A 12,796-nucleotide genomic window follows, 5' to 3' on the forward strand; every position below is an offset into this window, starting at 1 on the left:
GGCGGTCTCACAGTTGGGGGCAGGCCAGGGCCAGGCTTTCTTATCTGCTCCCCCAGAGGTGGCATGAAGGGAAGAGGGAGAGGCTTCAAGGCTACCAGCAGGCCAACATCAGACTCTGCAGTCAGCTGCAAGGAGGGGCCACAGCAGCCTCAGAGAGGTGGCTTCGAGAAGGGCGGGTGGGCTGCGGGCAGCGTGGACGGCGAACGGAGACGGAGGCTGCTGGGCTGGCCGGTGGTGAGAGAGAGAAGGCTCGAGCGGCTTCCAGAAGTTGCCAGAGGAGAGGGGGAGAGGTGGGAAAGAAGGGGAGATGATGGACTTCAGCGAGGATGGGAAGGAAGCTAGGGCAGGGCTGGGCACCTTTTGAAGCTCACCCAGGTCTCGTGCGGCCCTGCTTGTGCACAGACTTTCCTCTGCGCCCCCAGATGCCTCTTCCCTCTTTCCCTGTGTCGCCTGTGAGCTCGGCTCGAGCGACCGTCCCTCGGTAGCAGTGCGTGGTGGGTGCGTGGTGAGGCGGCGCGAGGAGGCCTTGGCCAAAGTTACACCGTCACTCTTCTGAGCATGAGTGGCCGCCCCGCCGTCTGTGCTGCTGGGACTCAGGCCTCGGCCCTCAAGGTGCTCACTCGCTGAGCAGGGGACGAGGGCGCCAGGAGCATGAGGGGGGAATGCCACACTTGGGACAGTGGTGACAGGCTTGCCAGCGGGAGAGGAGGCACTGCCTAGAGGTTTGCTGGCTCCAGTTGGTGGCTAGTGAATTATTCATTTATCAACCACCACGCTGAGGCTGCATGCCAGGAGAGAGCCTCGTGGCCCAGGGCTTTAAAGATTAATGTGTCCATTGAGTCACTCCCTCGACCCACATTCACAGGCACCTATCACTTGCTGAGCCCAGACTCTTCACACCACAAAAGGCCCAGCGGAGAAGGAGAGGTTCAAGCTGTGTTGTTTAACTGGAAAATAGTGTGGTGTGGAGGGGATGGGTGGGCCACCGAGCTGGGGGCCAGAGGGAAGCGCGAGATGATTTGGAGTGTGTCTGCGCGTGCGTGCGCGTGTATATGGGGGGAATGCATGATGCTCCTGTGTGTGCGTGCACAGGGGCCATGTACAGTGTGTGTGGACATGTGGGGGAGGTGGGGTGGGAAGCTGGGAGGCAGCAGCCTGATCCCTAAGGCTCATAGCCCCTTTAGGGGGCATGGACTCGAACCTACCGGATCTAGCAGCAGCTGGCTTGGCCCAGGGCACTGTCTGGTGGATCTCAGGACCCGGCCTTGACCCACTGGACTGAGGGGAGGTGGGCATGCTGATTGCCCAGCTTTCAGCCTCAGGCTGGGTGGGTGGACGGGGGGCTGCTCACAGCCTGGGCACAGACAGCTAACAGGTGTTAGCAGCACAGGCGGCTGGGAGCCCTGAGCCCCTGTCCACATGCACACACACATGCACACCTATGCACTTACGGCCAAGAGCAAGCTGGGGAGAAGCATGTGGGGCAGGAATTCCTTCACCAGGCAGATGTGCAAAGACACAGAGCTGGAAGACCATAACCTTTGTGAGAGCTGCCCAAGGCCCCTGCCACGAGTGGCAAGGTGGTAAGACCCGAGGTTGGCCTGTGGACAGGGTGACCTTGCATTTTAGGAAGCTCACTCTGGCTGCTGGTGTTGTGGGCTGAATGGCAGTCCCCTAAAAGATATGTCTATGTCCCATGTCCTAATCCCCAGACTCTATGAATGTGACCTCATTTGGCAAAAGGGGTGGGTGTGGAGATGAGCCCATGCTGGATTACCTGGTGGTCCCTAATCCAATGACAGGTGCTTTTAGAAGAGACAGACACACAGGGGAGGAGGCTGCGTGGAGATGGAAGCAGAGACTGGAGTGATGTGGCAACAAGCCCAGGAACACCTCAGGCTACCAGAAGCTGGAAGAGGCAGGGGAGGGTCCTCTGCTAGAGCCTCTGGAGGGAGCACAGTCCTGTGGACACCTTGATTTCAGACGTCTGGCCTCCAGTATTGGGAGAGGACATATTTCTTCTGTTTTGAGCCACCCCATCTATGGCCATTTGTTACAGCAGCCCCAGAAAATTAACCCAGCTGGTATGGAGAGAGGACGTGGGGAGCTTGGTGGAGGCAGGAGGTGCTGAGGCAGGAGAGTGAGGCTGGTGTGGGTGGGTGGGGGTTGGGTCGGAGGTGGAGAATTCCACATCATCCTGGCAACAAGTCACCTGGGCAGGAGAACTTAAGGAGCAGCGGCTTTATCCCTTGACGTTCCCAGCTGTCTCAAACCATAGCAATTATCCAGATGTATCAGAATGACCCTAGTGATGGCCACTAGCTTGGGAATTCCTTTGACGCTCTATGTCCTTAATGCCTGATGCACAATTTCCTGCTTGTGGAACACACGAATGAAATACGGGATTGTATGTGAGTTCGATATTGAACATTCCCCAACCACACCTTCCTCCCACCCGGAGCTAGAGGAAGGAGGGCAGCCCAGGCCCAAGTGCCAGCTCACAGCCAGGGCTAGGGCCAGCCAGTGTCAGAGGACTCACGGGCTTCTCGTCGCCCTTGGCTGGTGGCCCTGCCCTTGGCTTACCCAGATGTGAATCTGAGGGCAAAGTAGAGGGAGGGCATCCCGAGCACCAGCGCCGCGTCTTGCAAGTTGAGCACCAGGCATGGGGCCCCAGCAGTCCCAGACTTGGCAGCACGTCCCCCAGGGCATTGTCCCGCTCGCCACAGGAGGCCCCACAGGCACAGGGTTCATGCCCTCCCCCTCTTCTCCCCCAGATGATGGTGCCATCAGGGTCTGGAAGAATTTTGCTGATTTGGAGAAGAACCCAGAAATGGTGACTGCTTGGCAGGGGCTCTCGGACATGCTGCCAACCACACGAGGTGGGTCCCTCGGCTCCTCCCTGGGAGAAGAGGAGGTCCCAGAGCTGCTGAGCCCTCCCGGGGCCATCCCTCCACAGGCTGCTCTGTTCTCAGATCCCCCAGAACCACGAGCCAGGCTGCTGCCCTTCCAGCCACAAGAGCTCTTACGGGATGCGGGGCCTGCCGTGAGCTGGCGTCAACACCTGGATGGACGTGTCCCAGCCGTGTCCATGGCTTGAAGCCACATTGCTTAGAAAAATGTGGTCACCAGCAGGGTCTAATCTTTTGCTCTTTATGCCCAAATTTAATTCCTTGTTGGCGGTCAGTGCACAGTGGCTGTGCCTTGTAGGTGAGCAGCAGAGGCCTCACACCCGGCTGGCCCTCCCGGCTGGTGGTTGGTGCTGCAGCGTGGCTCTGCATGCTGTCCCGGCCACCCCACAGCCACAGCGGATGAGGCGCCGCCTGTGGGTCCTCCTGGGAGGACTCAGGCAGGAGTGGAGGGGGTCACAGGGCCTGGTTTCCAGGAGCCCTCAGTGGCTCGAGGTGTGTGCCTGTGGGAGTTGCTGCTTCTTGGCGGGACCCTGCAGCCCGGCCGGTACTAAACTGACCGCGTCTCCGCTCCAGCTGCTGTCCGGGTTTGGCACTCCATATCCTGGTCTTCATCCTATCGGACGCTGCCTTCCTCTCCATGCCCTGTTGTCTGTGTGGGGCCAGCCCTGGTCTGTGTGGTTCTGTCTCCCCTTCCATGCAAGTGCCTGTCCACAGGGGTGGCTTCATGTGGGGTGTGGCTACCCAGCTGCCACCACAGCAGCTCCAGGGTGAACTCTTCTGTATGTACTGTTTTTTTTAAATGTAACTATGTTTTAAAATTTTTTTCGAGGGGAAAAAAATCATCCGTACCCCCACAACACAGCCATTTTCACATGGCCTGGGCCCCCGGGCTGGTCCCCCAGGCTGGTCCCCCGGGCTGGTCCCTGTGCTGCTGTACAGCACCTTCTGTTTCTGGGCCTTACTATTTTCCATATTAGAGCAAAAGCCTGTGTCACTGTGCCACGAACGCCCCACCTCCCACCCCCTCAGCACTAACCACTAATGGCAGCTCTGCTGGGGCCGGGTGGTCTAAGACCAGGTGGCTGCAGAAGACCCCAAGGTCTTGCTAGGACACGTCCCGGGTGACTTGAAACCTCAAGTTTATACTCTCAGGACAGTGACCGCGGGGTTCTGATTCCTCAGCTCCTTGAGTAGGGACAGCAGGCCTGGTCAAAAGCAGAGTTAGGCCTGTGGCACAGGTGGGGGGCAGGTGGGGCGCCCACCACACACTCTGGCATTTCCAGTCAGCCCACCTGCGTATGGTTTTGATTGGTGGAGACAGTCTCATGTGTGATGCTGTTTCCCTTTGCATCTGTAAGGTGAGAGGGGCCGTTGGGAGAGAGGAACGCAGGTGTTCTGGGCACGTGCGCNAAAAAAAAAAAAACACACAACATAAAATTTACCATGTCCACCATTTGTAAGTGCACAGGGCAGTGGCATTAAGCACATACATGCTGTTGTGCAGCCGTCACCACCATCCACCTCCAGAACTTTGTCATCTTCACAAACTGAAGCTCTGCCCCATGAAACACCAGCTCTTCACCCCCCAGCCCCTGCCAAGCACCTTCTCCTTCCTGTCTCTGTGGATGTGACTCCTCTAGGAAATGCACCTGAGTGGAATCTCCGGTATTTGTCCTTTGTGTCTGGCATATTTCACTCAGCATAGTGTCTTCAAGGTCCATCCATGCTGTAGCACGTGTCAGAATGTCCTTCCTTCATAAGGCAGAACAATATTCCAGGCCGGCCAGTCAGCTGGTTAGAGCATGGTGTTGGTAACGCCAAGGTCAAGGGTTCAGATCTCTGTACCGGCCAGTCTGCCGAAATAAAAAGTTCCCACTGTGTGGTGAGCCCCGTTTTGCTCATCTGTTCATCTGTCGATGGACACGTGGGTCACTCCCACCTTCTGGCTGTCGTGAATATGCTACTGTGAACGTGGATGTACACATATCCCTTTGACACTCTGCTTTCAATTCTTTTGGGTCTGTACCCAGAAGTGGGATTGCTGGATCACGGGGTGATCCTGTGTTTAATTCTTTGAGGACACACCGCAGCGTCTCCCGCAGCGGCCGCACCGTTTCACGTTCCCACCAGCGGTGCACAAGGCTCCAGCTTCCCCACATCCTCGCCAACACTTCTTTTCTGGTTTTTGGCAGGCGCGTCCTAGTGGGTGTGAGGTGGCGTCTCGCTGCGGTTGGGTGTGCATCCCTGAATGATGATTCTTCTTTCTCTCTTATTCCCTTAAGTTTTTGGGACTGGGAGAAAGGAGAGAAGCTGGATTATTTCCATAACGGAAACCCGCGGTACACCAGGGTCACTGCCATGGAATATCTGAACGGCCAGGACTGCTCACTGCTGCTGACGGCCACAGGTGAGGGGGCTGCGAGGCTGGGACCTGCCTCGGTGCAGAGGCGGCAGGAGGGGGAGGCGTGAGACCCCGAGGTCCAGGCGACGCATCTGTGCGGTCTGACCTCTCGCAGAGGGCACTGCTCATTGCGAGGGTCAATGTTGCTCAAAAGGTGGAGGATTATGAGGGAAAGGGTTCCACAACAGGACGGGAAGCAGGGATGACCCGTGTGTCAGTTGGGGTCCAGGGACTGTGTCTTCTCGTCTTGCTTCTCCGGCCCTTCCATGACCAGGAAAAGCCACCGTCAGCCTCTGTCCTCTTAACCTTCATGGGAGACCCCGTGGGCCACAAGTGGCACCCTGAGAATGAGGAGGAATGCCCTGGGCTGCAACACTGGCCGGCCCCAGGGCAGTGTCGGCAGGCACAGCCAGCTCATTGCACTCGCTGCGCCCCCCTGGCGCTGGCACCTGCCCTTCCCTTCCAGGTCAAGTTCTCCCCCTGAGGGACAGCCTGCCCTGTCCTAGCAGTGCCGCTTCATTCTAGTGGAACTCACGCTGGTGCTTGTTTTGGGTTTTGCTTGCTTCCTTGGTTTTTAATTTTTGGTCTGCGATGTCTGAAATTTTTTTTTTTTTTTTTGTCCTTTTTGAGACCGGCCGTACCGCGCTCAGCCAGTGAGCACTGTGAGCGCACTGGTCATCCCTATGTAGGATCCGAACCCGCGGCGAGAGCGCTGCTGCGCCCCCAGTGCCGCACTCTCCCGACTGCGCCACGGGCTCGGCCCACAATGTCTGAATTTCATTCTCACTTAGAACAGTAGTTTCCCGGGCTGTTCCCCTAGGTGGACAGTCATTTTCCTTTACACTGTAAAAGTGTGATTCCATTGCCTCAGCCAAATTGTCCTTCCTTTAGAGATGATAGCCACGAGGTGGGGGAGGGGAGGCGGGTACAGAGGTGACAGTCCCAGGTAAGAGAGAAAGAAGCAAAGGCAGACGTGCCAGCCCACCCGCCCTGTGTTTCCTCTCCTTGTCCACGCCTCAGTTCTGGTCCTCGTCCTGGTCCTGATTCTTCTTTGTCCTGGTCCTGGTTCTGGTCCTGATTCTGGTCCTCGTCCTGATCCTGTTCCTGGTTCTGGTCCTTGTCCTTCTCCTTGGCCTCGTTCTGGTCCTTGTCCTGACCCTGGTCCTGATTCTGGTCTTTGTCTTGGTCCTAGTACTTGTCCTGGTCCTGGTCCTGGTCCTTGTCCTGGTCCTGGCCTGTCCCTGTCCTGGTCCTGGGCACCATTGAGGTCCTCAGGTTGATTGTCACTGACACCGTGCCATCCTCCTCCTTCAGTGCTGGTGGCTCCTGGGCTCCCTGTGATGCGTGACCACAAGGAGATGCCCTCCTGGCAGCTGTTCCTCTGAGCAGTGCCACTCAGGACCGATGCCCAAACCAGTCCTCATCCACTGTGGGCCTCAGGATGTGACCAAGAGGAGATTCATAGGGAGGCATTAGGGACCAGCAAGGGACGGTTTAGGACAGGTTGGAGCATCTCTGAGCACCAGAGAGAGGGGCCGGGGTCCTTCAGAGGGGGCTGCACAGTGGAAGCTCCAGAAAGGCCCCCTCCAGAGCAGGGAGCGTCCCATGTGTGCTGGAGCTCAGAGGGCGGCAGGCGGGCCAGCCGGGGGCTGAGCCCCGCTGCTGCTCCCAAGGGTCTCCGCACTGTGAGGCAGGCGGCAGGAGCCCGGAGCAGCAGAAGGCTCGGAGAGGATGCGTGGGGCTGGCGAGGCCGGGGAGGGTCCAGGAGGGACATGCGCTCATGTCACACACGGCCAGCCTCCCTGCCCATCTGCCCCATGCTCAGCCTCAAGAAGCAGAAAGCAGCATCCCTGCTGATTTAGTCCGGGAGCCCCCAGACCGGTTACACCTTCAAGTTGAGGCTGATTTGCGTGTGGAACTCGGACAGGAAGTGTGGGGAGAATGTGAAAGGGCCTAAAGATTTTGTCTTTAGTGAGACTGAGTTTTTTTTTTTCCTCCTTGGCATGAGACAATTAGCAGGAGAGGAGGCGGGGAAGGCCACCTACGTCCTTGTCCCTTGGAGCCCAACCACACCTTCCTCCCACCCGGAGCTAGAGGAAGGAGGGCAGCCCAGGCCCAAGTGCCAGCTCACAGCCAGGGCTAGGGCCAGCCAGTGTCAGAGGACTCACGGGCTTCTCGTCGCCCTTGGCTGGTGGCCCTGCCCTTGGCTTACCCAGATGTGAATCTGAGGGCAAAGTAGAGGGAGGGCATCCCGAGCACCAGCGCCGCGTCTTGCAAGTTGAGCACCAGGCATGGGGCCCCAGCAGTCCCAGACTTGGCAGCACGTCCCCCAGGGCATTGTCCCGCTCGCCACAGGAGGCCCCACAGGCACAGGGTTCATGCCCTCCCCCTCTTCTCCCCCAGATGATGGTGCCATCAGGGTCTGGAAGAATTTTGCTGATTTGGAGAAGAACCCAGAAATGGTGACTGCTTGGCAGGGGCTCTCGGACATGCTGCCAACCACACGAGGTGGGTCCCTCGGCTCCTCCCTGGGAGAAGAGGAGGTCCCAGAGCTGCTGAGCCCTCCCGGGGCCATCCCTCCACAGGCTGCTCTGTTCTCAGATCCCCCAGAACCACGAGCCAGGCTGCTGCCCTTCCAGCCACAAGAGCTCTTACGGGATGCGGGGCCTGCCGTGAGCTGGCGTCAACACCTGGATGGACGTGTCCCAGCCGTGTCCATGGCTTGAAGCCACATTGCTTAGAAAAATGTGGTCACCAGCAGGGTCTAATCTTTTGCTCTTTATGCCCAAATTTAATTCCTTGTTGGCGGTCAGTGCACAGTGGCTGTGCCTTGTAGGTGAGCAGCAGAGGCCTCACACCCGGCTGGACCTCCCGGCTGGTGGTTGGTGCTGCAGCGTGGCTCTGCATGCTGTCCCGGCCACCCCACAGCCACAGCGGATGAGGCGCCGCCTGTGGGTCCTCCTGGGAGGACTCAGGCAGGAGTGGAGGGGGTCACAGGGCCTGGTTTCCAGGAGCCCTCAGTGGCTCGAGGTGTGTGCCTGTGGGAGTTGCTGCTTCTTGGCGGGACCCTGCAGCCCGGCCGGTACTAAACTGACCGCGTCTCCGCTCCAGCTGCTGTCCGGGTTTGGCACTCCATATCCTGGTCTTCATCCTATCGGACGCTGCCTTCCTCTCCATGCCCTGTTGTCTGTGTGGGGCCAGCCCTGGTCTGTGTGGTTCTGTCTCCCCTTCCATGCAAGTGCCTGTCCACAGGGGTGGCTTCATGTGGGGTGTGGCTACCCAGCTGCCACCACAGCAGCTCCAGGGTGAACTCTTCTGTATGTACTGTTTTTTTTAAATGTAACTATGTTTTAAAATTTTTTTCGAGGGGAAAAAAATCATCCGTACCCCCACAACACAGCCATTTTCACATGGCCTGGGCCCCCGGGCTGGTCCCCCAGGCTGGTCCCCCGGGCTGGTCCCTGTGCTGCTGTACAGCACCTTCTGTTTCTGGGCCTTACTATTTTCCATATTAGAGCAAAAGCCTGTGTCACTGTGCCACGAACGCCCCACCTCCCACCCCCTCAGCACTAACCACTAATGGCAGCTCTGCTGGGGCCGGGTGGTCTAAGACCAGGTGGCTGCAGAAGACCCCAAGGTCTTGCTAGGACACGTCCCGGGTGACTTGAAACCTCAAGTTTATACTCTCAGGACAGTGACCGCGGGGTTCTGATTCCTCAGCTCCTTGAGTAGGGACAGCAGGCCTGGTCAAAAGCAGAGTTAGGCCTGTGGCACAGGTGGGGGGCAGGTGGGGAGCCCACCACACACTCTGGCATTTCCAGTCAGCCCACCTGCGTATGGTTTTGAGAGGTGGAGACAGTCTCATGTGTGATGCTGTTTCCCTTTGCATCTGTAAGGTGAGAGGGGCCGTTGGGAGAGAGGAACGCAGGTGTTCTGGGCACGTGCGCGGTGGTCTTGCCAGGAAGGCAGGGCGCCGGGCAAGCGGATGGGCAGCAACACCGCCCATGGGGTCTCGGGCACCCTTCACTCGCCTCCCCGGCCCGTCAGAGGGCGCCCCAGACGTCGCCCAGGTACAGAGAGCCGCACTTAGCCGCAGGTGTCCACCGCCTCACGCGGGCCCTGCGCCCCTGCCCTGGGCTCTCAGCAGTCTCCTGGAAGTCGGGGCCGGTGGCAGTGGCAATGGTCTCACCCCCAGTCTTGGCCAGAAGACGAGGTTAGGGTAGGCCGAGGCTGGGGCACCCTAGCACCCCCTTCTGCTGCTGTTGGGGCCCGTTTGGTTTTACCCTCTGCCCTTCAGCCAGGGGCAGCAGGCCGAGCAGAGGGGCTGTTGTTTTCTTGTTCTTTCTGGGTGACTGGAAGATGGAATGGGAGGGAGGCCCAGGAGGCCAGCTCATCCTGAAGGCCCCAATAGGGTGGGCTTGTGTACTGCAGGGCCTGGGGTTCACGGGACCCTGGCCCAACTACCCAGGGGCTCCCTGGAAGGAGCCCGGTCGCCCTCCTGCGACTCACACCTCTAGCCTCCACAGCTTCCCTCTGCAGTGAGGGGACCGGGAGGACAGCTCCAGGGGAGGCCCACAGGCTTCCTTGTTGCTGTGACCTCTGCTCGGCGCTTCTGTGTTTTAAGATCTAGGCTCAGGAACCGAGGGCAGGTCTGATCTGAATTCCGGCCCCCGCACCCACTTCCTAGTTCCTTTCGGCCCATCAGCACCCCATCTCTTCATCTTTGCCCATCACAGGGCCAGTCCTGGCCTCTGACGTGATTAGTCAGAGCTCTGGGCCGTGATGGCAGGGAGGGAACAAGTGGAAAACAGAATTCTGGACAAACACTGAGAGCAGCTTCCATCCTCGTTGCCCTCAGGCCACCGCTGCAGGGCGAGCTTCTGAGTTCCACCAGCAGGGAGACGGCCCCGTCCCCACTCTAAGCTACCTCCATGGGTGCGTAAAGCTCTCTCTACTGTGTCCTCCACCAGCCCGCAGACCTCAGGGCGGCTGCGAAGTTGTTTGCATGTGGGAAGAAGCTTCACCTGTCATCAGATGCTCTGGGAGCCGCCGCACACTCTGCAAAGAGAGGCCCTGTGAGGCCTGGCCACCACTCCTCCTGCTGCAGGATGCGTGGGGTTCAGGGTGGTGGGGAGATTTGTGTGCAAGCCTTCAGAGGCCTTGGCCTGAGCTGGACAGTGAGCAAGGCTGGACGTGTTCCTCCCATCATGCTCTGTTGGAAAGCAGCTCGCCCTGAGGTCCTTCACTCCGTGACCCCTCTGGCTTGGACATTGCCCACTAAGCTGCTGTCTTGGCAGCGTGTTGGAGTAGAAGGTTTGGTTCTGTGCTCGCAGCTGCAGAGCAGACGGTTGCCTGCAGGAGCCCCAGCACCCCTCTGCAAGCCCGTGGACCGTGCATGGCCCCTCTGCCTCGCCTTTACCTCCTGCTCACGCATGCACGCACTCCGTGTGTACCCTCAGTCCCGGGCCAAGACACTCTTCCTGAGCAGTGTCCTCCGTGTTTGGAAGTGGAATCAGTGCCGACACCACCCTGTCTTCGAGCCACATTGTGGATGGGGACAGGCACTCAGCCCCCTGAGCCTTGCTGACACCTGGGGCTGCTGCCATTCTGCCTTTGAGCGTGTGGTCTCAGAGCCTCTGTCCAGCAGAGGACGCGTGGGAGAGCTGGCGCAGGTGGGGGAGTCCGGCAGTGCAGCTCCTCATCTTGCACCAGCTCCCCCACACATCCCCATCCCATGGCCATGGGCGCAGCTCCGGTGGGTTTGGCCCCACAGCCTGTGCAGCCCACCACCCCCTCTCCTTCTTGAGGCCCTCCCTCCACCGGCCCAGGAACTTCTCAGCAGGTGCTGGAAGTCCCCGTCTTTTTAAGACAGCACCTTCTGATTTCCCATCTAGAGAAAGACTTTTTTGTTGGCCAAAGACACCAATGACTAATTTTGCATCTGTCAAGTAAATGTCTGCCAGGCCGCAGCCCATCCCTGCACGAGGGGCCTCCCTGGTGGCGTGCTGCGGCTCTGCCCTCCCCCGCTCCCCCGTCCCTTTCTCTCAGGCCGTTCTCACCCTTTTGGGGGGGGGNCCCCGTCCCTTTCTCTCAGGCCGTTCTCCCCCTTTTGGGGGGGGGGGTGGTTTGGGTTAATTTTGCTTTGGCTGACCAACTTGCTCTTGCATCAGACCCATAACCCATGTCTCTTCACGGGTCTGGCTGGAAAGGTCTCCATCTGTCCTGACCGCAGCCAGCAGGGAGGTGAGCGCCCTCCCCTCCCTGGGGTGACCCAGGCCCAGGGCCCCCTCCATTCACCCCTCCTAGTACCACCCACACAAGTCCCACAACACTAAGACATGGGTGGGGCACAAATGGACATTGTCAGGTGCATGGGCAGCTGCGTAAGGCTCTGAGAAGGACCCTTGAGGAAGGGCTCAGAGGAGCCACCCTCGAGGTCTCGAGTCAAGGTGTCAGGGCTACCCCTCCTGCCCAGCCAACGCTCCTGGCCTTGCTCCGCTCCAGGAGACTCCACTGTTCTGTCCTCTCTCCATGTCACCCGCACTCTAGGCATGGAAAGTCATCCAGGCTGAGGTTGAATGGAGCTGTCACGACAGCATCCGCACAGCCTCGTTCAAATAGGACAGCCTGGCTCTGCAGTGGAGTCAGCCCGATGGACGTCACAATTCCATCAGAGCAAGGAAGCTGTTCCAGGATAAAACTTGTCTCACTCCTCAAAGTTTCAAAAGAGGATGTTTTGTTTCAGAATTTGGTGCAGTCTCTTGAAGGATTTTTTTCCATCCAAAAAATCTGTGTATAAATTTAATAGTTACCAAAACACTGACAGCGCCCCTGCCCTTGGATACGCAGTGTCAAAAGCAGTTAACAAACTTAAAACACGTAAAGATAAAAATGAGCCCTTTTTCTCTCTCAGGCTGGCTTATAATATAGGTAAATTATAAATAGACAGAGCCTCACTAATCCAGGCAACAACTACAGTTTTTGATAATTTGCAGACTCCAAGTTGCAGAGCATGGCCAGCCTTCCAGGAAGCTTTTTCTTGTCCTGGTCTGTCTCTTAACTGCTCTTCTGTGGCATGGAGGTGACATCACAGCTACTGCCGTGGGCCTGGCAGGGGCTGGTGCGGGCAGAATTACAAGTGATGACAGGACGCATCCTGTGACGTTGAAAACAGGAAGTTCCTAAGACCTTGTGGACTCACGTTTTAGTACTTTGTAAAGAATTCTTATATTAAAAAGTCCAAGGGGCCGGCCCGGTGGCGCACTGCTACAGTGCACCGCTTGGGAAGCGCGGCGGCGCTCCCGCCGAGGGTTCGGATCCCACATACGGACCGGCCGCTCATTGGCTGAGCGAGGAGCAGGGGCAACACCGAGGGTTGCGATCCCGTTGCCGGTCCCGGTCCGGTGCAGGCACGACACTGAGGGTTGCGATCCGTTGCCGGGCACGAAAAAAGACAAAAAGAAAAAAAAAAAAAAAAAAAAAAAAA

At 58.3% G+C, this 12,796-nt stretch overlaps 1 protein-coding gene across 1 annotated transcript in view; it reads left to right on the plus strand.

The window, feature by feature from the left end:
- RPTOR (regulatory associated protein of MTOR, complex 1) overlaps positions 1–12,796 on the plus strand; it is a 181,098-nt gene that overhangs the window by 153,694 nt on the left and 14,608 nt on the right. Inside the window, exons 16-17 of the mRNA XM_008577068.1 lie at positions 5,192–5,316; positions 7,714–7,818. Coding sequence (XP_008575290.1) covers positions 5,192–5,316; positions 7,714–7,818 — 230 coding nt within the window. The remainder of the gene's footprint in view (positions 1–5,191; positions 5,317–7,713; positions 7,819–12,796) is intronic.

Source organism: Galeopterus variegatus, unplaced genomic scaffold (genome assembly GCF_000696425.1).
Source record: "Galeopterus variegatus unplaced genomic scaffold, G_variegatus-3.0.2 Scaffold1445, whole genome shotgun sequence".
Lineage (NCBI taxonomy): Eukaryota > Metazoa > Chordata > Mammalia > Dermoptera > Cynocephalidae > Galeopterus > Galeopterus variegatus.